The sequence below is a fragment of the Poecilia formosa genome, unplaced genomic scaffold (assembly GCF_000485575.1).
Source record: "Poecilia formosa unplaced genomic scaffold, Poecilia_formosa-5.1.2 Scaffold74, whole genome shotgun sequence".
NCBI classification, from domain to species: Eukaryota; Metazoa; Chordata; class Actinopteri; order Cyprinodontiformes; family Poeciliidae; genus Poecilia; species Poecilia formosa.
The window spans coordinates 1174866-1202368 of NW_006800013.1; the positions used below are offsets into that span (position 1 = coordinate 1174866).

A 27503-nucleotide genomic window follows, 5' to 3' on the forward strand; every position below is an offset into this window, starting at 1 on the left:
GTTGAAATCAAATCGTATCACTTCACATGTCATTACAGGGGAAATAATGAAATGAAACGGGGAATAATTATTGAACTCAAAGAGATTGATTAGATACTTTTCTTCTTCTTCCACATTATCATTCTTAAGTTCTTTCCATAGATTTTCAATTGGATAAAAATTACATGATTGATTTGGCCATTTTAGCTATTTTAACTTTCTTTCTCTGAGTTTAGAGTTTCCTTCACCGTGTTTTTAGGGTCTGTTGTCTTGCTTAGAAATTTCCATTCGTCATATCTTCAGATTCCTGGTATATTTCTCCATTCATCCATCTTTCTGTTAACAAAGTAGGCCTTGTTTGAGTATAAACAATCATACCACTCTTCAATACTTCCGTTATGATAAATCTTTTTATAAGCCACCAGTTAATATCTAATCAGCTGATGCTGATTTTCCACATAGCAGCAGAAATGCTTTCCAAATACGGACAGATTTCCGCTGATATCTTGGCGTTCTATGTCTTCTTTGACATCTTTTATTTTGTACATTCAGTCTTTTTGGTCCTAACAGCAAAATAAAACCTAAAATGAAAGAAAATTTCTTTCGAGATTAAAGATTAGGGAAATTACACAGTTTGCCTGTAATTCACTGAGAATAAATGGATCAACAGATTATGAGCACCATTCTTCTTTTTAATTTCTTTTAAACAGCAATAAAACATGTCTTGGAAAATAAATGAGAGCAGAAAAAGAAGCCTATTTGTGTTGTCACAGGTCACAGCCCCGCGGACTACAAGCTGCTATCTGTTCATGTGATGATTCGCCATGGAGACCGCTACCCGCTCTACTCCATCCCAAAGACCAGACGCCCCAGCATCGACTGCACCCTGTCTGCCAGCAGGTAGACAACAATAGTGAATACAACCACAATTTGTATATAATGTCCCATACACCATAGTGAATATACAGTATGGTTTTGCACGAGTCTTCGCATCCCTTGAACAATTTCACATATTGTGACATTACAACGATGTATTTGATCCACGTTTGTGTGAAAGACAACGCCTGCACCCGTCTTGCACATCTATAAACTGAAGCTACTTCTTTGCAAAGTAGCACAAGCTAAGTCCAGTTTGAATGGAAAATTATTTCATGACTTGTCACTTCCTAAGTAGTTTGCATACTTCTTAACAGAGCATGTATAAATACATTTTTTCAGTCATAGAATGTCTTTGTTGTGCTAGTAACGCACAAAAAGACCCTTATGGGTAGACACGACCGTCACAGAGGGAGAAGCCAAGTTGGACCCAAACAAATGTTTTCTTTTTTGCTTCAGGTGAGTAAAATTAACTCTCAGGCACAGTTTTTTTTTTCTTTCTAATTTTATTTTTTATGTGAAAGTGGCAGAACGTGAGACACAAATAGATGTCAGAGCTTTTAATATTCTCCCATAAAAACTCCTGCTGAGGAGCGATAAGAACGTTTTGCCTCGAAAAGCTCCAGCTGAATTTAGTGGAAATCACAACCTGAATGAGGCGCATTAACTGGATTTCTGCTCACAACACTGTTAACAGTTGCTTGGCTTCTCAGCCGTAATGCACGTGTCATCACCAACGGGTGGGTACGGCTTGGTATGGCACATCTGCGCTTTTGTACAGCTGGAAAAACGCAAACAAATGCTAACAAACACGTCACGCATCATTGTGTTGCCGTTGACGCACACTTTCTGCCTCCCAGAGAGGGAGAGTGGGTGGAAGCAGCAAAAGTGCTAAAAAAAAATCCCTTATCTTTTTCCACTCACTGAACTCTACTCTCATTTTGTGTCTGCAGTGCTTTGTGTCTGCTCTCACTCACTCCGCTTGTTCAAGAGGGTCAGATAAGATTTTATGGTGAGCAGTTATTAAAAGCCGGCTCTGCTTTCTGTTTGAGCCTAGCATATCTGAAATCGGGTAGTTTTTCAGAATTCATTTTCTTCAAATAAAGCAAACTCTGCATGAGAGTAGGCACATTATAATTTAAAAATAAATAAATAAGCAAGGGAAACTAAATCCAGAAAATCGGACCATATGGCCACCAGATTGTCTGAGACAAATCCTCTTTTGACGCCGTGCACCTGAGCTCAGATTTAGCTAGCGATTTAATTTTACACAAAGCAGCACATCTGGACAAATCACAAGGAGACTTATCTGTAAATCCACAGGCTAGAACGCTACAACCTGAATTCACTTGATCTAACTTTCTACTGTTCCATCTTGACATGGAGAGGGTCGTAAAAGAATTAAAAAGCTGTGTTTCGTATGCCAGTCAGTTGATTCAGCTTCACATCTCTGCAGCCGAGAGCATTGTTGAAATCGGACAGGGAGTGAAATCTTTTTTTTATTTTTTTTTTTTATCTGCTGTTTAATAGCGCAGGAGACCGGATGTCTGACAGAACCAGTTCCAGCCAGATAAAATCAAAAGCACTGTGACCTCACATCGGAGTTCTGCAAGAAATGCATCCTGGAATCTAAAATACCACACTAGCTCTTAAATCCCATCAAGACACATCCAGAGCTGTACTCCATCTCTGGATGAGAGATGGACACATTTCATCAGTTTTTCTACACACATTTAATCAGTTTCGAACTTGTGAAGGTTATAGTTAATGACATATGGTGTTCTTAGAAAGACAACGTGTTATTCAGAGTACACCATATGTCACTCAACTCAATCGACAGTTTTTACAACATCTTTGACCATGAATTGTTCATTCAAAGAAATGTTTTCCAAGGTGTGGACAGAAGGGAAGTCAAATACGAGTTACCATGCCTTTGGCTCGAACACTGAGTCACAACTGAAACTAATTCTCATCTATAGGACTATACCAAACAATATGTGGATTTCAGCAGAGGTGTTTTTCAGACAAAGGAGATATAAAATTCAAAAACCATGGTAAGACACTAGGTCTTCTTATCTGAAGAACTTTATGCTCACAAACAACATTTCTGATCTTGTCATGTTCTGGCTCCAGACGTTGCTGGAGATATCTGCTGTAGCTGTGGAGTAACCTGTGTGGCATTTCCGTCCCTCAGTTTAGGTTGTGGTTTCTCTGAAAGCCATGTTTCCATTTTTTACAGAATCATTTGACAAAAAGTGCTTCTAGTAGTCATGCTGTTTTCAGTGGGTTAGAAGGGCTCCTGTCGTTGAATCTCACCGTTTCTGCATTTTTCTGCTTTGAGAAAACAATGAAATGGTCACCGTCTATTACCGCACACGCTTTTGGTATTTTTAGGCTTTCTAGTTGTGTATTTCCCCTTTGCTAATGACTCTGCGACTTATGATGTGTTTTTCCATGGGTTGCACTTAAATTAATCAGAAGTCTGAAGTCTGGAGAGGGTGGAGGTCTTGCCCCTTCCAAACATTCTCCAAATCCCTCATAGCTATTAGCCGTAAGCTTCACCACAAACAGATGTTGAGAGGTGGAGCTGTGAAAGGGTGAAATTTCTGCTTCATCACAATGAAGCCAACTAATTCCAATACAAAGAGTAGTGTGTGTGTGTGTGTGTGTGTGTGTGTGTGTGTATGCATAGGATTGTATGACTAGAACTGATGTTGTAGGTAGTTCCTTCTGTTTTCTTTGACCAAACTGTGATTACAAGCACACAAACTGGCTTATGCTCTCAAAGAGATCGTCACAGGGAGCAGGAGGTGTGTGTGTGTGTGTGCGTGTGTGTGTGTGTGTGTTGCTGTACATTTTGTGTGTTTGAATGCTCTGGCACCAGCCTGCCGACCCACTGTCTCCATCTGCGGTTAACTGAGCTCTTTCCATCTGCAGGGAGCATCTCCTCCCTCTTCTTCCCTTCTTTCCCATCGGTTTCTCAATGTTTTTGTCTTTTTATAAATTCACTACATATGTTCTACATTCTATTTGTCTTCTGCGTTTCCAGCACAGCCTCACTCTGTTAATCCCACCATTCACTTTATTGTTTTTTTTTTTTTTTTTTTATCTCTCCACCCGTCCCTTCCTTCCTCTTCACTAATCTATTCCCATCCTATCCAGTGATAATAATCCCTGCTTAATGTAATTGGGCTCTCTAATCTTCAGCTGGCAACAATGAACCTAATAGAGGCTTTTTGTCCACTGTGGCGTCTCCGTCCTCGGACATCCAGTCTTCCGGTGCAGCCAATTAAATCTGAATTGTTCGGTTCTCCTCAAACCAGTCGGATCTGCTGCTGACGGGGCAGAAAGTCGCTCCTCTCAGCACATCCACACTCAGCCCGCAGTGTGTTTGTTATAGTGCTAATGAATAAGAGTATGATGATGCAAACAGTGCAGAGTGGCGACGTGATGACTGACATGACCTGGCGGCAGAAAAAGGCTTTCATTGTCCTTTTTTGATGTAGCAGGTGGCTGCAGATGACAGATTAGGCTTTGCTGTGTAAGGTCAGACATGATGACAGGTTTTATTTGATCTATTTTTATGGCTTGTTCCTGAATCTCTCTGTGATCACTATGGAAACTGTGCATGCGCGTGCACACACCCTTAATCTGGTTGAGTTGAGCTGCTGCTCTCACGGATTCTTTCATATTAATCTATAATCTTCAATCCTCTTTAATCTTCTGGATCGTCGACTGCTCGTCTTGCTTTCCTCATTCCTGGAAGATGATGTGTGTATCCTGGGATTTGTGTGTGTGTGTGTGTTTGTTTGTTTATTGTCATGTGCCTTGAAACAACAAATTAATTCATCGTTTTATATCTACATGTTTAGTTTTTTTTCCTCCCACACACATTGAGCTGTCCTGTCAAAGTTCACATCCTTGTGTTAAAGAGACACCTGCTGGCAGGTTATAGGAACTGGTCACATTCTCCCACCTATTAATCATTTTAGTGCACTTAACATATTTTTTTTTTACTGCATTTATTATTGTAAGTAATTATTAAAATATTTGTTATTTTAGTTTTATTAATTTGCTTACGTTTTAACACCAAGACACCAATCCGAAGTCTATCCAAGAAAGACGATACACTTTTAATTTGAGTTTGAATGAGACAAAGGTAATACAGATAATTCGATCTTAATATAAAAGATAACTTGAGTAAAATACTGCACCTTTTTCAAATCATAACATTTATTAAATGATTAAAAAAAAAAAAGATATCCAAACTAACTAGTCCTTCTTTGGAGAATGGAACAGCCTCCTAAAGCAAATAAATAGTTGTGTTACTTTTAACAGCAACAACTAATATTTTACATCTCTGTAAATAAATTTTCATCCTCCAAACAATGTAGTTGATCAAATTTATTAATTCATGAAGGCAAATTCTACTTTCACACAGAGCCAGGTTGTTTTTAAATCATCATTCAACTGTAAATCCTGGTCTACTGATCATCTAAAATCGCCAATAATTCTTATTAGCAGACTAACTCGGATTTAGTTATTTACTGCAAAAAAGCGTCTTTCAGTCTAATCATTTGACAACCACAGTGAAAAGAGTAATGGGTCAGTAACAGAACACTGACTCTAATACAACCCAGCTGCAGTAAAACACGCAGCAGAACTCCTCCTGCATGCGAAATAAAACTCACCATACATGCGACTGACAGTTAATCACAATAATGTTTGATGCCATTTTTTTTTCTTTGTCTTCCCAGGCAGCCTTCCCACCCTCTGCTAGACTCCTTCATTAATCACATGGGCCAGGGGACCCGTGGCCACTGGGAGGCACAGCTGGGCTCCATTTCACGTCTCCCCAACCACAGCGTCTGTGAGATGGGAGAACTCACGCAGACAGGTGTTCAAACCAGACAGCTATAAATCTCAGCCCAATGTGTCGGCTCCTGCTGTGCTGCTGTTCGTAATTAGTGGTGGTGTCAATCAATTAGAAAATGTAATCAGATTAATCACACTCTAGCGCTGTGATTAATCACTATGCTTGACTTTGTAAGCTTGAAAAATGTTACAGAATGAGAGAGTTCTCAGTTTTCCAGCTTGTCATAATCATGAAGGGTTAATAGTAAATTGGTCTCAAAATGCTAAGTTAGAAATTGTAACTATAAGCTACTTGTGTTTCAGTGGAGGGATAATTCACAGTTCTAGTATGTACGTAGTATCTGTCTCGTGGTGTTTTTTTTTTTTAAGTGAGAACAACAGTTTGGCATCTATTCACTCACGTCTGCAACTCTCCATTGTTGACCGCAATATAAGACCATGTAACACGCTGCTGTGAACTAGATAGCCCTCTCCAGAAGAGAGAATTTAAACTCAAAATAGGTAATGCGATTGATCTGCATTATGCAATATTAATTTTCTAAACCTTTTAGATTTATCACATGTTAACGCATTAATGTTGACAGCCCTAATAACTGGATAAATATCTTTGCTTGTGCTGTAGAAATCTTTTCTCCTTAAAATCCAAATCTTTGTTGTTCTCAACAGGTGTCGTTCAGCACCTTCGCAATGGGCAGCTCCTCCAACGTGCCTACAAGCACCACAGTCTGCTCCCCTCTGATTGGTCGCCTCGCCAGGTTTGGATTGAGACCACAGGGAAAAGCCGAACCCTCCAAAGCGGAATGGCCTTTCTCTACGGCTTCCTCCCAGATTTTGACTGGACTAAGGTGACCGTGCATCATCAGTGGAGCACATTGTTCTGCGGCTCGGCATGCGAGTGCCCTGCCAGAAGCAAGTACCTGGAGGAAGAGCAGAGGAGGCAGTATCGCCTCAGAGTGGCCGATTCCAACCTGGAGAGGACTTTCATTGACATGGCACGCACTTTAGGTGTTCTCACTCGCCAGCTCCGAGCTGCAAACCCTATAGACTCGCTGCTTTGCCACCTGTGTCACGGCCTTCCTTTCCCATGCGTTTCCGGTGGAGATGGTGGTAGTGGCGGATGCCTGACTGTGGCACAGTTTGCAGTAATTCGGCAACAGCAGCTGGACGATGAGGTAGATCGGAGAAGATTTGGGGCCTATCGTAAATACGCCATCCTGGCCATGTACCCGTACCTCAACAGAACTGCTAACAAGATGGAGCGGGTCGCTAGGGCCAACGAGGAAGGCCGGCAGCCACGTCTGGGTGGGGAGGAGGTCTTCACCCTTTCCTCGGGTCATGATGTCACCATTGCCCCGTTGCTTAGCGCCCTGGGACTTGAGGAGGCCAAGTTTCCTCGCTTTGCAGCAAGAATAGTCTTTGAAATGTGGAAAAGCCCGCCTACAACACAAGGCCAGGCAAAAAACAGAGCAGGAAAAAGCGAGAGGTCAAAGTCAAATCGGAAAGTTGGGGAAGTGTTCATCAGAGTGCTGTACAATGGTGAGGATGTGACATTTCATACCGCTTTCTGTCATCCCAGCGACCGCCACATCAACCAGCCACTCTGCCCTCTAAAAAACTTCCTAACCTTTGTCAGGAAGGATATATTCAGCATCGTCAACGCCACTTCCTACAAGGATGCATGCTACAAGCTCTCAGGGTGACAGATTGAGAGTAAGGTCGCAGGGTAAGGACACCCAGCTGTCAGGTGGTTGTGACTCCCCAGATTCTTAAGTTTAAGAGAAGGTGCTCTTTCATGCCACTCATCAAATCTGGCATGTTTCAGAATATGGTCCTTCACATTCCCAACATTTCCACTCACAAGAGACAAAAAAAAAAAAAAAAAAAGCACAATCACTTGAGATGTTTTTGAGAAGAGATGCATTTCTGAAGATCTTGTAACCTTTGCTGAACCAGCTCTTGTGTCGTTTTTGTTTACGGAGACCTTCTCTGGAAGATAAATACCTCAAGGACAACTAATCGGCACTTTATTCTGTAACTAAAGGGTTTTGTATGTTTTTTGGTCAAATAAAGGCTAGTGAGAAGGGAATGTTGAAAATACACATACTGGGCTGGAATAATAATTACTTGGGAACATTTTGTACGACTAATCTTTTTAAAGAACATTAATCTACGTAAGGATAAAGCTGGAGTCACTTTTTGTTCTCGCTTTTTGCTTCTGTCACTTATACACATGGTAGGTTTGTGTTTTTTTTATTTCTGGTTTTAACTGAACATCAATGTGGGTCTTCTTGTTTTTGTTCTAAACAATTACTGCGGTACATTTTCAGTGTTTTTTTTTTTTCAATCATTTAATGAAATTCCAAATTATTTAAAATTTCATTGTTTGTGAATCTAACATTGTTGTACTTTGATCAGACATTTGTACACATTAAAATTAATGTTGCATTTTCTGTGCGGTCTTGTTCTTGATTAAGATGACTGTTGTTGAAGAAGATTTTAGGTTATATCTTAAGAAAATCTCTGGCTCTATCTTCTTCTCACGGATCCCAGGTTCTCCCGGCGGACCACGTGTAGCCACACAGAAAACAACAATGAGTGTAGACGTCAGAATTTCAGAGTTTAATCCAATAGAAAACATATGAAATTACAACAGAAACTGCAGAACAACAGAGACATACATTCTTTTACCTGAGACAAATGGAAAAGAAGAAGAAGAAAGAAAAGCAAAGACGTCTTTGGAGAATTGCAAGATCAAATCTGATTTGTTACTCCTGTGTACAAAGTTTTATAGTAAAGGCGTATTCTTGTCTTTAATATATTCAAATAAGGCGCACCTTTGCTCCTCCAACCAGGAGCTGTCTCTGACCCTTTTTAAAAGTTAGAAACTCCCTGCAATTTGCTTCCAAAATCAAAGGCCATTTGTCCCCTTTGTTTAAACAAAGTGAGAGCAGAACTTCTCTTGAACTCCTGCTTTTTTATGGCTTTTCACAGATCAGTGTGAAAGCTGGAACTTCTCCTGATTGTTTTCCCACACAGACAGAGGGCAGTTCAAATAGATCTTAGCAAACGATCTGCTGTAACTACAGGTAACATAAAGGTCAATAGGGCCGAATAAGTTATTAATCTGAAAACTATAATTAGGCTATTTCAATCAAGACATGTTAAGTTTTAAAACTAGCATATTCTAAATTTATTTTCTTAACACTGTCTAGCCACAACAGCTTGGGTGTTCAAAAAGCTTTTGTGCCTTTTACCACCAGAAGATCATGACAGTGTGGATTCCTGACAGAAAACGATACTGAATCCACATTTTTGAAAAGATTTGGGCTTTTAAATGCTTGTGTCCTTAAACTTTTGAGCAGCTGATGAAATGCTTACTCTGATTTTTCTTTTTCTCTCTCTCTTCCATTACTTCCTTTTGCATTTTGAAGCTCTATGAATCTTCTTGAGATCAAAATGTAAATTCATTGATTGATCAGGAGTGTACTATAGGAGTGTTTCTAGTCTCTGATCCCATCTCACTGTGTCTGAAATCTGGTTTTAATATTGAGGAAGAGGCTGCACCACACCATCACACTGCCTCTACCTAAATCCATTTGGGACAGGCTGAAAGGATTGGACAAGTTTTTTTTTTTACAGTTGCAACCCACATTTTCAACTCTGCTGGTTGACTCACAAAAACATTTTTCTTACAAATGCAGTATCATTTAAAAAGGGGGAAAAAAACAACAAAACATGACATTTCCTTTGTGTAAAGGGACAATAAGTGTTGCATATCTGTTCAATTTGATGATTATGAACTATTGAAAACTTAGTTTATGAGAAAATTATAATGCCTCAAAAGAAAAAGCTTTCGAAAAACAGAAATGTGTTTTGACTTGCACAACAGGTAGGACTCCTGACATGCTTGGCAGTCTGACAAGCTAAACCACTGGGGATCATTTATAAAGAGGCTGTTCCCATAGTGCTGTTAACTACCTAATGTAATCCAAAATTGAATGGATGAAAAAGGTGGAGGGAAATGTAGGCAAGCAAGAGACAATCGATGTATATATTGTATAAATGTTATTTCTGTATGCTGTGTTTTATGGGACTGAGTGAAAATTGACATCTTGCTAAATCTGGGGTATTTACAGTAATATTGAATATTGATTAATATGCATTGTCCCATATAAGTCAAATAATTTCAATTCAGTTTCATTGTAACAGTTGCTGGGCAAAGCCCATTCGAGGATTTAGACAAGATCCACAAAACATGTTGTCCATCTACAGCCGAAGCTTTTAGAGTCGCCACATATGGACATGTCCAAAACTAAAACAGTTACGTTCTCTGGGTTTAAGCCACTCCTTCACCAGACACGGCAAAAGAATCTTACCTGGGCCAAGGTGACAAACTTAAGAAAGTTGCAGATTTCATTTTCCAGCAGCACTTGGCTCTGCCAAAGGTACCAAAGGCTGGCTCAGTTACGATGGTGTTACTGTGCTTGATCAGCCTACAAACCCACCTAATCTCCACCGAGAACCTGAAAGGCATTCTAAAAAGAAAGCTGAGAGACCCCAGGCAGTGCTGCAGAAGAGCTGAAGCAACCGGCACTTCCTTAACACCGCAGCAGAGCCACAGGTCGATCTATTCCATACAATTTGCACTGATGCTGTACGTTATGCAAAGGGAGCCCCGAGCCATGTATTGGTCACACTGTACATGGTCACACTGTGTCGTACGTTCAACATTTAGGGTAAATAAAATACGTTTCTATCGATCTCATGTTATATTACACTTTTCTGAGAAGAATTTTACATTTTCATTAGCTGTGAGCCACAAAACTATCCGAAAAATTAACAGAAATGAATAATTGGAATATAAACCAGGCTGTGAAATGAATCTTTATTGTAGATCGCCGTCGGTTTTTGAGCTATATTGTGTACATAAATTAACCTTCTGATAGTATTCTAGCTTACCAACATGCCGCAAATGTGCTCATTGTGCCAATGTGTTCCATTGAAACGTGCTCATTGCATTTTAAAGCCACTAGATGGCATACTAGTTCCACAGTCCTTGAATAGTCTGGCCTACCTAATTTAATCAGTTATCCACTTTGTCAACATTGCTGCAGGGGCACAACATACTGTAAATTTATATAAATGTAAAAACCCCGAGTGCCTTTTTCCCACCACTACACAAGTCATGTGTCATCGTCATTAGGGGCGTAATACAATGCTGACAAGATATCCATTGTAAAGCTCATTTTCAAAAGTGCTCCAGCTTGCTCAGCCTCCGTTTTTCTGTTTTTGAATCCTCCATATCAGGAGTGTATTGACTGAAATAATGCAATAACAAGATCAGCTCGATAAATTACATTTGCAGTGTATGGATGTTGTATTTGTCCTGGCAGTATGGGAGTATGGTGCAACTCGCTGGTGAATAAAAGGATCCTCAGTTGATGCTGCAGACATCTCAAATGAGATTTGAAGGGCAAAGACTTTTCATTCTGCATTTCCTCAGTTGGAGACAGCCATACGGCATTTCCAGAAATTGTCCTACTAAGTGAAACCATTATTACAACCACCAAATTTTATCGTGTTACGTCTTTAAAATTAACACGTCCACAGTTTGTGAAATGAACATGGTTTGTTTTTTTCTTTACCTGCATGTCACACACTAAGACTTCCAAAAACCCAAAGCTAAGGCAATCCACGTAAGTCTATGTAAATGTATTTCCCAATTTTGCCTTGTTACATCTGAATGTACTTCCAATCCATTTCCAATTCTACGCCATGATATCAAGGCAGTTAAGGCTTGGAGCAAGCAGCCTGATTCCTCCCCCTCTTGTCCCATCACCTCTTACTAACGTCTTTCCCTGCAGTCCCTGCAGACACACCTCTAACACCAACAGCTCCGATGTGAGATGGAGCTGCAATTTGCTCCTGCTTCAACTTGCCTAAACTTTGATTTTCTTACACCTCCTCTAGCTTCTTCGGCTTATTTACCAGACTTTTAATGTGAATACATATGTGTTAGAACAGGAGAATGGGCAGTTCAAGGTGGCTTTAAGGGGCACCGCTTCAAATTATTGTTGAAGCGATGTCCACTTGACACCGTCTGCCGTTAAAATCTTAGGAAAAGACTTCCCAACACATCTCAGATGTTTGGCATCTAAACTTGAAGAGCAGACACAGAGAGCCATGTGTGGATTTGGCTGATGCTTGGACAAAATATGTGAGGAATGATGACTGACAACTCACACAGCAGGAGAGGGATGTTGTGGTCAATGCCAAGAAGCCAGAAGATGGTAAGAGGGAAGAACTTGTGGTTAGAGGGAGACAACCTGGAATCAGCCGTAGAACTGATTCCAGGTTCCAATTTAGTTAAATAAGGAGGTTTTCAAAAGACTGAAAGTAGCCCGTTGCTGCATGAAGAAAGTCTAAATACTGACGAGTAGGAACTTGAGCAGCGATTAAAAACTGACAATAAAATTAAGTCAACTTTTCTATGCGAGTCCAGGAAGGCCCAGATGAGAAGGGGAAGGGACAAATCACTGCACCTCTGGTAGTATTGTCGAAATCATAGTACATATTATGTGTTTGGAGACTGTTATTAATGAACAAAAAGTGTATTTTTAAAAAGTGTGTAGAGATGACGAGCATAAGACGAGTGAATGACTGCAGTAAAAGTTCCAACACTATCAGTGTATTCTACTGCAGGTAAAGATGTCTTTTATGAAACACAAGCAGGAAAAGTGATATACTTTGCCTATGAGGAGTGAAGGCGAGTCTCAGAAAAGCCATATGTGAGCAAAAACCAAGAAGACGGCCCTTGTTAAGCTTAGGGTCACCTAATTGGGTTTTGGTGCATGTGTGTGTCCTGTCTAGACTGCTCCGCCGCTGTGTTTTCTCAGATGTGGGGCAGTATTAAGCCCTTTAGGTAAGCAAACAGCACAGCTGTCACACACACACACACGCACACACACACACACACACACCCCCACACACACACACACACACATCCAGAGGAAGCGGTGTGTACTTTGAATATTTTAAATACGCCTGTTGTTTGATGATCTTGCGTGTGCACTTACCTGTCTATGATTTACTGAGATGGGAGAAAGTTCTTGTTAGCTGAAATAATCAGGATTTATGAGTCTCTTTGCGCTGTTAAGCGACTGGCTAGAGGCTCAGCCCCATACAGGCGCACACGGCTGGACTAATTGAGTTTAGTGATTGCTGCCTCATTTCTCCACCAAGAGCTCCTCTGGTTGACCGTCAATCACTTGCACACCCTTTGAGTTGGGCTTTCCGCTTTACTTTTCCTTTTTCTGCACACAGTAAACCCTTTCTCTTAAGGTGTGTCTGCCTTCCGCTCGGGCACATTTTCTCTAAAAGGGGGCATGTATCATTCTGTGAAACACTGATGTACAGCCTGATGTATCCTACCTGTCTCCGCTAATGTTTTTGACGTTATTACCCTCACTCATCTCGGCCGCTCACTTAGCCTGTCTGCCTCCTCCGTCTTCAGTATTTGCACACATTTAGTTCTCGTGTGTCCAGGAGGAAACGCGAGTTTGTGTGTACGAAGTCATGTGAAAAAATGAGGCCTGTTTGTTTTTCCAACATATTTGGATGCAAGAATCTGCTGTATGGACTTAGTATGTATTAGTGCACAGAAAAACATCTGAATAGTAAGCAATTTGGTGAGGAATAAATTGCAATAATCCCCCAAAAAATTAGCCATGGAGCAAATGGAGAAGATTCAAAACAATTAAGGCAGACCACAAGATGCTAAAAGAAGTCCCAAAACCTTCAGTTTTCCTGTTCTGTTCCAATATCCAGAACTGAGTCTAACACTGAATTATTTTGGAAAGAGGACATACATGACATGAAACAAATATACGAGATCAATCACATAGCAACTGTGAAACACGGACCAGGAAGTGGCCAGATTTGAAGATGCTTTGCGGCAGCAGGACCCAGGGTAATTTTTTCCAGGCTAATTTTTTTAGCCTGGATCCTGCTGCACATTTGCACATTTTCTCACATTGCAGAAAGTGGTAAACTTAGATTGCTTTTAAATCCCCATTGAAGGCAAACTGTAAAGGAGCTCCACTCATTCCAGAGGCAACAAAAAAAAAAGAGAGCGTACAAGTCAGACCAACCCATGGATACCACACCGTGGAGTATTAGAGACACAATCAAATGCACAGCAACCCAACACCAGAGGAGCGAGAGAAAGGAGCAGGAAGGGAGGAGTAAAAGCTCTTGGTAAATAGGTCAGGCCCGTCTGTGATCCCTGCTATGTCAGCGTGCGCCACCACTCAGTGAGAAAATCTACAAGATTCCACAGTAAAGAAACCGAAAAATGAACTATGATAGAGGAGAGATGTGTGAAAAAGAATAACAAAAAGATGATAGAAAGCTTTCTGATTGTAGATGTCAGTACATACAGGTGATAAGGCCAGGTCATGCTGAGTTACACAGACAAATGTTCTCACCCATCTCCTCGGGCACATCTACAGGCTATGAAAGCTTTGGATTTATTTGCTGTGAGATGTTAAATACCTCCTGGAAAAGCTCAAAGTAGAGCCTTTCTTAGGTAAAATGCTCTGACCTGCCAATCTGTAATAAATCCGGCTTTGTGTTACTTATTCCTGTTTTAAGTCTCACACCTGTTGAAAAGTAGCAGTCAGAATGAACAGCTAACATGTCTCAATTAAAAATGATCTTTTTAAAGGGCCGTGTACTTCATCGCCTTGCCTTTTGTTCCTTCACCTTTGTCCTACACTTAAAATTTGCTTTAACCCTCTTGTGTATAAAATGGTTCTGCAACAGCAGAGCGATTGATTCATTAACTTACTGATCCTTAGCTTTCCAATAACTTCTCAGAGTAAGAGCTCTAAAAAGCGAAGGAAAAGCTGTTTTTTTTTTTGTTTTTTTTTTTAATATATTTGGTGCGTATGGTCTTGTGTCAGACTCTGACCCGTACCACTTAGTGTGCCTGAGCCGGCTGTTGTTCGAGCCACACCAGTCATCTTTTATGGAGCGCTACTGGCTGATGAAAGGACACAGAGAGTTTGTTCATTGAACTGGAACTGCATCAAAGAAAAGAGAGAGAAGAAAGGCGTAACGAGCCCGGCTGTCACTTGAGTGAGAACTGCGCCGTGGCTGCTTGGCTTGAACAGATGAAAGGGTTAATTTCATTTGACAACAGTCAACAGTGAGTAATGACTCCAAAGACTCTCACTGCCTTCCACGTCCTCACACTTTCTGACACTTTTTTTTTTTATTTTATTTTTTATTGAAGTATGGCTTGTTTGTTGTTCTGCCTTTGCCACATCCTACTTTGTTTCTATTTCATGCACCTCCGTATGTGCCTAGGTAAACACAATTTGGGAATAGCAGTTAATCCATCACTGGTGTTGAGCTGAACGATTTCTCCCCTGGGTCCTTGCAGAGTTGCTGTATCTAGTGGAAGAAAGCCACTTCCTTTCTTTGTGGGCAGGTTCCTGACCGAGGGAGAAAATCCCCCTATTGGCCCCCAGAGGATTCAGCACACAACCATTAGGCGACAATACCTGTTCCACCACACCCCTGGTTGGCGCCGCTATGGGCACTATGTGTTACATGTGTACTGCAATGCATCATGTAACTAAGAAAGACAATATTTGAGAATATAACTACACCCTTCTAAACTACTTTAAACTGCATCTGGCATGACTGAGTCGCTCTTCCGCAGGTGTAAAAGCGCACGTGCTCAGAACATGGGCCTGGAGGATTTGCTCTACAAATAGGTAGCCAATAGATAACAAAAACGATAGCATATAGCATCTTGCAGTGTTGTGCTATGTAACCTGTTCAGTTTAACACAACTTCTGAAAAAGGAACATAAATGTGTTACAACATGAGCACTTGGTTCATTGGAGATGAGTTACTGTTTTCCAACAGTAACGGAAACGAGTTTTGACAACATGCTGAAATCACAGTGCCACATAGTGGCCTGGCATAACAACTGCAGCAGATTCAGGGTGTCTAAACTTGGAACGTTTCCCCAGTAAGCATCCGAAAATACTGTCAGTTTTCAGACAACGGTTTCATGTAAACGCACCTTGAATTTGGACGTCTCAGTGCCGGCTTTTAGAAGGAATAGATCTCAGTATCTCTGACACAAATATATTTTAACTAAATTTTCAGTGTTGAGATGTGGATGTTTACAACAAAATATGTCTTGATAACCTCTGCATCAGATCTAAGAACTTAGAAAAGCAGAGGCAGTCAACCTGATTTCATTTCCACACAACCAGATAGGAATAACTAAGAACAGCTGTAGGAAGACCAGAAATTAAAGCATTATGATAATCTATCCTACAAGTTATGAAACGGCTACATCTCTGCACTGGACTGGAGGAGAAAACAGTTATAACTCAGCAATGCTCTTCAGAGGATAAAATGTGTTTTATGTGTCTCTGCCAAGAAATAAAACGTCAGTCTTGTCCAAACTGAGCTGAAAGACATTCTCTGCCATGATTAATAAAGGAAGCTCTGGCCTTAAATGGTAAATGGACTGGATTTATAGAGAGCTATTTCACTCCACTCACAGCGCTTTACACCAGAGCCACATTCAGCCTCACAAACGCATTCGTACACAGATGAGTTGGAAATTTGGGGTTAAGTGGTCACCTAACCTTATTGAAAATCTATTACCTGCTTAACGGAAAGCCTAAAAATTATTTTTAAGATTTATTGCATTGTTAAATTGCAGTCACTGCCTGGGAGTTTATTGTTTTACTGAAAGATGAGGTACAACTCAGAAAGGCCACCAGAAGGTTAATATTTACCTTCCAATTCAAAATCAGTTTTGATTTTCTGTATGACTGAACCATCACCGTGCTTTTCTCTGAATATCATTTTGATTATTTGTGTGTGCAGCTGCGAATTTCAGATGCAGACTAAAACTTAATTTCTTGATCAGCACCCCCTTAGTCCATGACAATGTTCATATTTCGTCTCTGTGGACAAATGCACTGGTCTTCCTGTAGTTTGCAGTTCTGGCCTTAGCCTTGGTGGCTCCTGGGTTGTTCTGAAAATTCTCAAATTATTGAAATCCATAAAAAAGGGTGTTCCAACACAATCAAAATAAGTTTTGAAATAAATAAAGCAAGTTAATATTACTTAAGATTCCCAAAGCCTCAACCTCAACCCTGTTGAAAATATCTGGACTGTCACTAAACTAACCAATTTCTCTGCCAAAACATAAAGAATGTTTCGTATGCATCCTTAAAGGCCCAAATTTACTTCCACTCATGCTATGATGAATTTATCTAAGCATTTCACAGGCACGATACAAGCTTGCAACCCCAAATCTAGTTCACCTACAGAAGATCTAGACCTAAAAAGAAGATGGTTGTTTTAATTTTTTTAAACTATCCCTTTGGTAACAGTTAGAAGATGAACTACTTTATTCCGTTATGCAGTTTTTTTTACTTGTCCACTTAACAAAAATTGCACGCCAGACAAAAATCGACAAGTTAAAGCTCATAGCAGTGTCACAAACTTCTAATATTCTGCATCTTCTCACTGTATATAAGAAAGATCTTATCGGTTGTTAGGTGTTTGTGAGAAGTAAGAAAGTGCAAATAATGCTTATTGTTTACAGGCTTCAAGTATTGCAGTGGTGCCTGTTCTCTCCCAGTATGGTACAGTCAGACAATCCCTTGGGTGAAGCTTCAGAAACTCCCTTTTCACTGACCAGACTTTCAGTCTTGTCCAGTAGAAAACAACAACCTTTTCCTCCAGGTCTGAACTCGAGATATTCTTGTTTTTCATCAGTGGTTTCGTGATACATTTTAGATGATTGCAGTTTAAGTTATCTTTGAAGGACTTGCATTTGTGTTATAAAATACTAGACAACTATTGAGAGATCACTTTGTTTTAGCTGCCAAAATATGATAGCTGGCTCATTAGCTGCCTAATGCAGAGACTGTTGCTGAGAAGAGCCAACATACCATTCTCCATCTGTAAAGTGTGCCAGGCTATACTTAGTGCTGTTCTTCCATTGCAGAAGCAAAAAACTTTGAATAAATACCCTTATTATTTATGTTTAATAAAAACAGGAATAACATTATTGCTCTGCTTTTAAGCCTAAAGGCATAGTGTGATCAATTTCGTTGCATTACATAAGAAAATATAACGCCTACATACACGTTGTAACAAAATGAAAATACTTAATATGCTTTTTAACTTAAATAATCAATGCCACATTTTACCCCAATGTATTGTTACCAGTGACACAATTTACCCCAAAACAGGGGCAGATTGCAGGACTCACTGCATCCGACATTATGGTACATTATCGTTTTTCAGTCTAACTTTGCTTTCTATTAGACTTTCACTTTTTCAATTCTCCATAAAGTTTGGAGTTCATAAATTATGTATGGATGTATAGAGTCCTTTAGATTTTCTTCAAAAATGAGGCCCGGACGTTATAAATTAATTATGGTTTAATCAGAATTTGGAAATGTACCATTTTTCATTGCAGATTTATGTTTACCTTCCCCTAACCTTCTTAAACTTTGTTTCCAGGACTTCTGCTGTGAAGCTGATGCATTTGTCCTTCTCACTCCACCCACAGTGACAGAAGTGAAGTTTTGTTTCAGTGCATCTTTGGTGAGAAAGTCATCTGTGGGAAGGCTGTTCCATACCAAGGTGTGTGTTTCTTCTGATGAGTTTTTCTGTGACCAGTTTGGTGTGAAAACACAACAAAAGGTCTCTCATGTCAGAATCTTTGTTCATTGTGTTTTGGATGCATGTTGCATGTCCAAAGCCACAATGGAGAAAAGTGAAACGTTCCCAGCATAGCCAGTAATTATCGCAAAACAAGTGTAGTTTGATTGTTGACATCATTTAGGATTTGTTCTGAATAATTGAATGTTTTTGCACAAGTTGAGTTTAATGGGATCAGATACATGGTAAACCTTGTTGCATGTAGAAAAGCTGAATAGTATCCAATGCAAACACCCTTCTAAGACTTGGCTACTCTCAGGTTGTGGTTTGTTAAGAAGCAATAAGATTTTCTGTAACGTTTAAGTTCTAGAATGTGTGTATGTGATCCTTTAGTTTGTGAAATGTTTGTTACCTGTTTGGGTGTGTCCTTGTAGCGGCCATCTTGGTACCTACTAAGGAAGAGGCCCGCCTCAAACCCAGCTCTTTTATAGAAGGAGCCAATGTTTGCTGGAGTTTGATTGGCTGGGTAGTTAATTGAGAAGGCGGGGACAACAGTGGAGACTGCTGGCTGAAGCTTAGGAGACTGAAAGCTAAGAGACTGACGGGAAAGCTGCCATTTTGTCTCGTGAGTGAACTATGCTGTGCTGAAGGAGGCCTAATAAATCACCTTTGTTTATGGTACAGCCAACTTTGCTGAGTTTTCCTTCCACACCACACCTCTCAGTGTAACATGGTTCAGTTGTGCTCTAATGTGTTGTCACTGCCCAACACTTAACCCTAACCCTACCATTAACCCCCTTTATCTAACCCCAAACCCTAAAGGACTAGGCTTGCTCTAGCAGGCAGGTAAAGAAGATGAAATGTACGTTACACAAGCTTTACAGTTGACCAGACTAGAATGTGTGAATTAAGACTGACGCTAATTGTAAACACGAAAGTCTTCTGGCGAATAACTCAGCTGCTGCTAAAGAGGCAGCTGAGTTTGAGGATTGAGAGTGAGAGTCTATAGCCCTATCAACACTATTTCTACAAACAGAGATGACTTGCATGGGCTACAAGCACGAGTCCTTGTCAACAAAAAATAAAAATAAAAATATCTTGCAGAGCAAATATGGGTGAAAAACATTCTGATAAATCAACTTTTACACATGAAACTAAATAATATAGTCATATTTGTTCCTTTATCTTTAAAAATTTGAATCATATTACATACCTATTACATACCAGAATATTCAGATGTATTACTTTGCAAACTCTGCGCAGATTGTCGGCGAATGCTTGAGATTTCACAGTCAAGCATACCAATAGATTGCATTTCTCGTGACAAATTCCTTAATTTCCTAAAATCAAAATAGGTAATAGCAAGTCAGATGATCAAGTTTGGCACCTAGCCACCGTGCTTCTCCATCAGGGCAGCGACTGCATGCCTGTCTGTGCGCCACAGAGCACGGCAGTCTAGCTGCTGAGCATCTTTGCAACTGTTTGCGGCGACTCTCAACCTCATCAGCTTGGTATCGCATACAAAACAGTTGGATGAGTACACTGTTACCCGCTGAGCAGTTTACTATTTACTGGCACGGTTGTTAGGTTAGCATTGTTGCCAAGCAACAAAATGGTTCGGGGTTTGAATCTCAGCCTGGGATCCTTCAGCACTGAACTTGAATATTTTCCCTGTGCATGTGGGGGTTCTCTCTGGGTGCTCTGGCTCCTTTTCCCCAGTCCAAAAACATGACTGCTGGGCTAAATGCTCTTAGGAACAGATCTCTGCAATAGCCACACCAGTCCCTCATGTGGCTCTGCAAGGATAATTGAGTATAGACAGTTGGTGGCTGGAAGGTCTAGTCTGTGTTAATTAAAAGGTATAAAATTGGTTTCGGTACTGCCGTAGAAGAATATGATGATAAAATTCCAAAAACAGATTGTGTAGAACTGAGAGTTACTACTGGCTCATTTCTGAACGTCTTGGAATAAATCCTGATGCTCTTTTTTCCTTTTGAAGCCAATGAGGACTGTGGGCATGAGATCAATGACTCAATTCTACCCGTGAGCCGGGCCTTTCAGCAGAAATCTATAGCACTATTTTTGAATTATTACAAATCCATTCTTCTTGTTTTCTCTGCTCCTACTAAAAGAGTTGGGAATGTTGTTGAGACATTGAGAAAAAAAAATCAATATCTTCAGCAAACAAAGCACACCCTGCAGAGCCCCAACTATAGGTCAGGCCAAAACAAGGGTAGGAGGGGAGGAATGCTGTATTATGATAAGTATGATTCAATAGCTCTTCCTCTGTTTGCTCCACAGAGACTTTCGCTCTCGGAGTGGTAGAGGACACAGATGGATGTTTCCATCCATCTTTTAGGAGGTAATGAAGTCACCATCTCTCAGTAGAAATGTTCCGACCCCGTCGTCTCCTCTCGGTGACTCATCTGGATAAGCCTCGCACTCAGACATGTAGGTAGGCTTTTCTCTGCACACACTCAAACTCTGGCTCGACCTCTCTTCAGCCCCGATGCCCCCGACTGTTTACATCTCCATCATAACAACTCACTGGTATTTGACATAACACCATTAACAAAACATACACACCACAGTAATATTGCGGATGAATTAAGAGCACAGGAAGGTGGCGCTGAATGCAAAAGTCCAAACACGAGAAGGAGCTAACGCTGCACACATGGTGCCTTCATAATGAAAACATGGCATTATTTGGACTCTATGTAAACATAGCCGAGTTAAAAGAATCATGGTACTCTGCTTGATGGAGGTTAAAAATGTATATGAGCACACTGAAGGGGAGGGGGAATATCAAATCAATTACATGTTACTTAATGACAAAGCAGACTGACTGATTTCACAGTACCTGAAGTAATAGGACATGGTACATATGTCAACTAATTATTAATCATATTAAGCAGGTCCACTGTTTAGTGGAGAACCTCATTTGCTTTAACCGTCACATTCTTATACATTTTAAATTTGACATCTTACATATTCTATTCGATTCTATTTAGGGCCGGGACTTCCTTACGAAGCATACATTTTGTGTCAAATAACACAAAAAATCATACAAATGCCCACTCCAGCCCAGTAGGTGTCACTAATGTATTTTAAATTTGTTTTCTAAACGTCCAAAACGCTACACAGAATGTATTGAGTACAGCAGCAGCTACTTCACTTTAATACAGCTTGACCAATCCTCTGATTAATCCAGTTAATATTCAAACCCTATGGGGACACGCACAGGGCATTTATGATGTCTTGTGTACTGAAATGTTCAGGACAGATAAATAACTCTTAAATATGAAAAACTGCACAACAGAAAAGTAAATTCCACAATTTTGATCCCAATTCACATGCACTATTCAGAACACTCAAAAAATATCAAAAACACTTCAAAGGTGTCAGAGGCCTTGATGTCTCAAAAAACGTTCTTAATTTCTTCACTTTCAGACCCACATGATACATGTATTTTAATATTCCAGAATATATACGGCAACATAAGAAAAGGTATGAAAAGATAATCACAGAACTAGGTTGTTATTAAAGCACAAAATAGAGAAGATCCTAGTATGGAGCAAAGTTGGGGTTTACGTTGAGTTTTGTGAAAATGCATTCTGATTTGAGTCTAAATGAAAGTACAGAAGAAAAAAAAAACCATTTAATTACTTGGCTGATGGCAATACGGTATGCTTCTTGTTGATCAATAGGATGATGCTGACGTCGAAGAAATTTATTACTCTAACACATTACTGAGTAAGCCAATACTTCCCCGTTCTGGGCAGACTCTACAGAGACACAGATAGGGACTCTGGAAAGCTTGAGAAGCAGAAGACAGCTGAAGTCTATGTTTGACAGATGTCCTGGCTCTCAGGGGAGCCAAATTAAATAGTTGACATTTTTTGGACAGAGAACGTTTACACTCTTTTACTGTCTCAGACGCCCCCCTCTTTCCTTTGCACACATGCTCTCCTTCGCGGAGCAAGCTGTCTGACAAACATAAACACGTATTAGCTGTGTCATCTCTCATCAGAGCTTAACGCCGCAGCGTCGGGTGTTAACAGGCTGCAATCCATGCCAAAGCACTGTGACCAGTACAGTCTGAAGTGGCACCTTTTAGTGCACATGTGGTTACAATCACGCAGACGCATGCAGAATGCATAAAAACGAAGGCAATGTGTGCCTCATCTCAAGGAAATGAACCGAATCATAAGCTTTATTTATGGAGAATTTGCCACCATGCCTGCAAAAGTATTCACACCTTATAACTGCAAGCTTCGATGTATTTTATAGAGATTTCATGTGACTGGCTCACACAAAGTAGTGCATTTGATAAGTGGAAGGAAAATAATGAGTGATTTTTGAATTCGCTTTACAAACAAAAATATGAAAACGGTGATGTGTAATTTCCCCTCAATAATTCAAAGGAATACAGTTGATAGGTCAAGGAGAGACTGTGGAGAAATATTAAGCAAGGTTTGATTATAAACTGTGTTCAGTGGATTATCTGTAAATGAATAGTATGTCCCAACAGGAAGCCAACCAAGACAGCTAAAATTGACAAACCAAACGAACGGAGCAAACAGTCATGAGGTCAGTGGTATAATCCATGTTCTGTACTCCACAAATCTGGCCTTGGTGGAAGAGTATAAGGAAAAAAGTCTTAAGAAGTTTTATTTGGAGACTGTCCTAATCCATCTAGGGGATATAGCAAACATGAGGAAGACTATCCTCTGCTCGGATGAGACAATCGCGAGACATGGTGCGGTCAGCATCATGCTGTGGGGATTCTCTTGAGCAGCAGAAACTGGCTAGAGCTGATGGACAGATAGATGAAGATAAATAAACACTGAAGGAAAATCTATTATTAGGCTGCAAGAGACTCTCAGTAAAACAGATTGAATTTGTGCTTGTAATGCCAAAAAGTTCAGGCAGTGTGAATACTTTAAAAGGCATTGTAAACTATTTCATAAGCTTCTGTCCACCACCACCTGACACACACACACACACACACACACATAAGACAGAGACCTTCTGCACCCAATTTATCTTTGGCTCAGATGGTTAAGTACCTTGGTAACAATGTGACACAGGATCATGGGTTTATGGACTTGTATCTGTTCAGCAGGGATCAAAAGGCTTATTCGAGTGAAGGGGGCAGCAGTGAGGTGAGAGGTGGTGTGAGTGTGCTCTTATGTTTGTGCGCCCAAGGTACCTCAGCCCAATCGAGTCTTGATGGAATCTGTTATTCATGGAGGACGATAGCTGCCGCTTCAATTTTCCCATGCACTAGAAACTGATATGATTCCTGTTTTTTATTCTGGCTTCATACAGTTTCAGATTTTAGGCGGCATCTGGATCTTTGTTAACCTTGCTGCCAGTCTTCGGCTCTCCTCCAGTCTGTGCTCTAATCTCACAGCTCCTCTCTCTATTGATTGGCGTTCTCATTCAGTTTCTCTCTCCCTTTGTCCCACCGCTGAGGCTGACAGGTTCTGCCGGTTCAGCTGCTGTATTTACAGTGAGGTCATATTGTCCCGCGTCATTCCAACATCCCAACCCTTCAGATCATTTCCTCTCATATTGGTAATTTTGATCAATTCATGATGTAGGCACAACTGACCAGGACTACTTTTATCCCAATAATTTTTCCCAATAAGGAAATTATCAGTGTAAACGAAGTGAGAGTGTATGTGATTGACTTGATGCTTTAACTCTGAGAAGACCTGTTGATCTTAGGCGAATGGCTCAATGGAAGTTGGAGGCAGTAATTATAAGTTTGGCCTTGCAACTGTGGGAAAGTTGCAGATCTAGTTGGTTCAGTCATGACCGATGGAGAAAAAAGAGGAGGAGGAGGAGGAAGCAAAGGAAGGCTTGATCTCAGCATACATAAAAAATACATGACTAACAAAATAGGAGAGCACAGCCAGTAGTGGCCACGATCAATGCTTCAGACTCAAGCTGTCTCGCTCTCTAACTATTTGGCTATATTTTTCAACTCCTTGCTTTCTTTGTATTCCTCTCTCTCCATCATTGCCTTCGGTTTGTGTTCTTCTCTTCTTGCCAACTCCTTCATGTCAGCCTCCATTCACCCCCCACCAACACCTCCACCCGTTCCTCAGCCCCATCCTGAGCAGGTACTGATTGAGTCCTCACAGCTTCATTAGGATTCTCCCTCTCACCTTGAGGGATGGAGCCCGGGGCAGTTATCCCGCGGAGGCTCTTGGGAGAGGCACACATGGGTTACATGTCAGCTCTTCCCATAGTTCACTTTTAGACACACTTGCCTTATCTGCTCATTCCAGGCTGCTGAATCTGCGCTTCCAGGGTGTTTCCACCCTCCCCGCCTTCTCCTGTATTGGGGTTTAGTGTCATGAATATGTGTCACCGCCAAACAGGAGGTGATGACTCAATATGGAAGTCGGTATCTGGGGTGATTTGCATTCAGCCAGCTTCAACAAAGTTCTAGTTCAGATACTTTTCCCCTTACCTCTCCTTTCCTCTGGAGATCCTCACCTTATGACCTCGGTATTAGATGTGAAGCTCAGCAGTAAAAAAAATAAAAAATCTTGAGGTTTTAACAATGAACTACCCAAAATATTGCAGGGAACAGTGTGGAAAAAAAAGATCAGAATACCACCCAACTGTTTGGAAGACAAGCCAGGTGCTTTGACTCCTCCTTCACACGTGTGTGACCATCTGTTTTCATGTTACATAAATATCACATTAGAATGACTAAATTACATGACAACTGTTAACGTTTCACCACAACACACAACCATGAGATTGTTCTAATGCCAATATAAGAACATGTAGATTCCCCACAGTTTTTCTCCATTGTTTCGGTGCATTTCTCAGAGCAGAATTGAAATTCTTAAAACTGCTTACTCCATTTTCAAATCATTGGTGTTGTTGATGCTCATAATAAAAGGAGTTTCTGATTCCTTTGAGCAAGTTGCAAATAGTTTGGTCCATAATACAAGTGATTATGTTCAATTCTCTGCTTTGGTCATGTTGATCAAAGTGTGTTTTATGGATCTCTGTTGAATTGTCTCGACCCAAACAACATTTAAGCATAATTTCGTTGTACAAGTCTTAATATGCAAATTACTTGAACAGGTTGTCATAATGTAAATCATATTTTTTCTGAATCTGTTTATGACAAAGATACAGAATAAAGTATCTCAGTCATCAGTTTTTAGTCCACTTTTAGTTTTCAGTAGCTCCTTCTTAGGGGGCATTCACTCCAGCCCTGTTTGGTCCGCTTTAATCAAGCTCTAGTTTGCTGGCCTAGAAAGTTTGATTTGTTTGGGGAGGTGTGAATGTGCAATCAAACGCTCAAAAATGCTAACTCCGGTCTGCCTACAAACCCAGGTCTCGGTTCGGTTGAATTGAACTCTGGAGTGGTTCAAATGCGTTATGCAAATGCCAAACAGACTGGAGACCTCTCCTAAAGCAGGGAGCGGACCACAGCGCAGGGCATTCTGGGTAAGTACAACCAAAACAAACAAGCTACAAGTGGTTATGACAGCTAAAATTGGACTCCTCTCCATTTTTGTTTAAATAAGAAGTAGGAAGTTGTGCTCAGTGTGTTTCTCAGAGATTTTTATGTTGTTTCCTTGAGTGGTTCTTGGTGTAGCTCCACTACAGGTGAGGGGGTAAACAGGTTTTTAAAAGAGTTTGGTTCATTAGAGCAGTGTGTGGGGGTGATGAACCGTCTGCATGTTGGTGTTCCCGGTAAATCCTGAATATGCCCAATTTGGTTGTCTTGGCCCTTTTATCGCAGCCTGTGGGGTTTACCCTGACTGGGAACGAGAATACAACCTGTTGAATGTGACAGGTAGCCAATCACAAAGCACGGTGACGTAAGAACAGAGGGGAATCCCAAACAGCTGACATATCGCGCAACTGAGATTCTGGTGGACATCAGAGATATGTGGAAATGTTTATTATTATATGTAAAGGTCATTATTATATGTTTATTATGTTTATTCAGTTAAAAATGTTAACTATGAAAAAAACATAGTCGCCTCCAAACCATAGTGCAGCTAATACAGCGGCTGCTCCTACTGTCTTTTATCCACCGCCTTTTCTTTTTGTTACGTCTTTTATCTCTTAAAATGACTCCACAAACTATCACTATTGCTTCTACATCGTCATCCGTGTTTGGTCATTCTAAATTCCCGTATGCCATGTTGGGAGTTGTACTTTTGTACTTTTATCAGCTCTGTGATCACAGAGGTTTGGAGAATTGGCCGACAATTCTTAAATCTTGCCGCCTAAACCAGACTCACAAGCTCTACTCATCTCATCTCGACCACCGACCGCAGTTTACATATCCCTTCAAAATAAGATACAGATGCGCCACAAAAATGAACATTTTACTTTGATGAAAATTTTAACTCACTATAACGACTAACGGGAGCCCTGAGCTTGTTTCTCTGCAAGGAGACGGTCCCATCTGGGAGTGATGGGAGACACTGACACCCGAAGTGTTGCTTATATGCACAGCCTGCTGGGTCTCTATGTGGTGAAGCAGTCTGAAGCTTCATTGCCTCATTAGCAGCCAGTCGACGCATGTTACACAGAGCGGCTTGTAACGTTTGACTCACCTACCGGTCCGGGATAAATCCATCCTCCTGTCTCTTCTCTGGGCCTTTTCCCCTTCACAAAGAAACTTTCCAAAGACATCTGCTTCTTACTCATTTTGCTGCTTGTGGGCTCAGTGTTGGCGCGCAAGTTACCGAGAGAATCCGGTTAAAGGATTTTCAAAATAAAAGATCCTCCAGACTCAAACAATACATAAAATGGAAATATTTAATTAGTTCTTGCGCGGCCCGGTACCAATTGGTCGGGCCGCTCGGGGGTTGGGGACCACTGCATTAGAGGAACACAAGGTTTAAGGCAGTGTGAAAGGGAACCACATAAGCTGAAAATGTAACAAATGTTGCAATTTTGATCCATAATCCATCATCTATCACCTATCAGGTGTGGAAACATCCTAAATGTTCACTTTAACTGTTTTTAAATTATGTGATGTTTGTAATTCGCTTGTGATGGGGGCAGTT

The 27503-nt window shown here is 40.6% G+C and overlaps 1 protein-coding gene and 1 long non-coding RNA gene across 4 annotated transcripts in view; one reads left to right on the forward strand and one right to left on the reverse strand.

The window, feature by feature from the left end:
• The window catches only part of pxylp1 (2-phosphoxylose phosphatase 1), a 16444-nt gene extending 8264 nt beyond the window's left edge, over nucleotides 1–8180 (forward strand). For all 3 annotated transcript variants that reach the window (XM_007555977.2, XM_007555978.2, XM_007555979.2), the window contains 3 exons: nucleotides 753–879; nucleotides 5613–5752; nucleotides 6397–8180. In XM_007555977.2, coding sequence (XP_007556039.1) covers nucleotides 753–879; nucleotides 5613–5752; nucleotides 6397–7430 — 1301 coding nt within the window. In that variant the 3' untranslated portion in view covers nucleotides 7431–8180. The remainder of the gene's footprint in view (nucleotides 1–752; nucleotides 880–5612; nucleotides 5753–6396) is intronic.
• Nucleotides 1–27503, reverse strand: part of LOC103140718 (uncharacterized) — a 68551-nt gene that overhangs the window by 5791 nt on the left and 35257 nt on the right. The window lies entirely within an intron of this gene.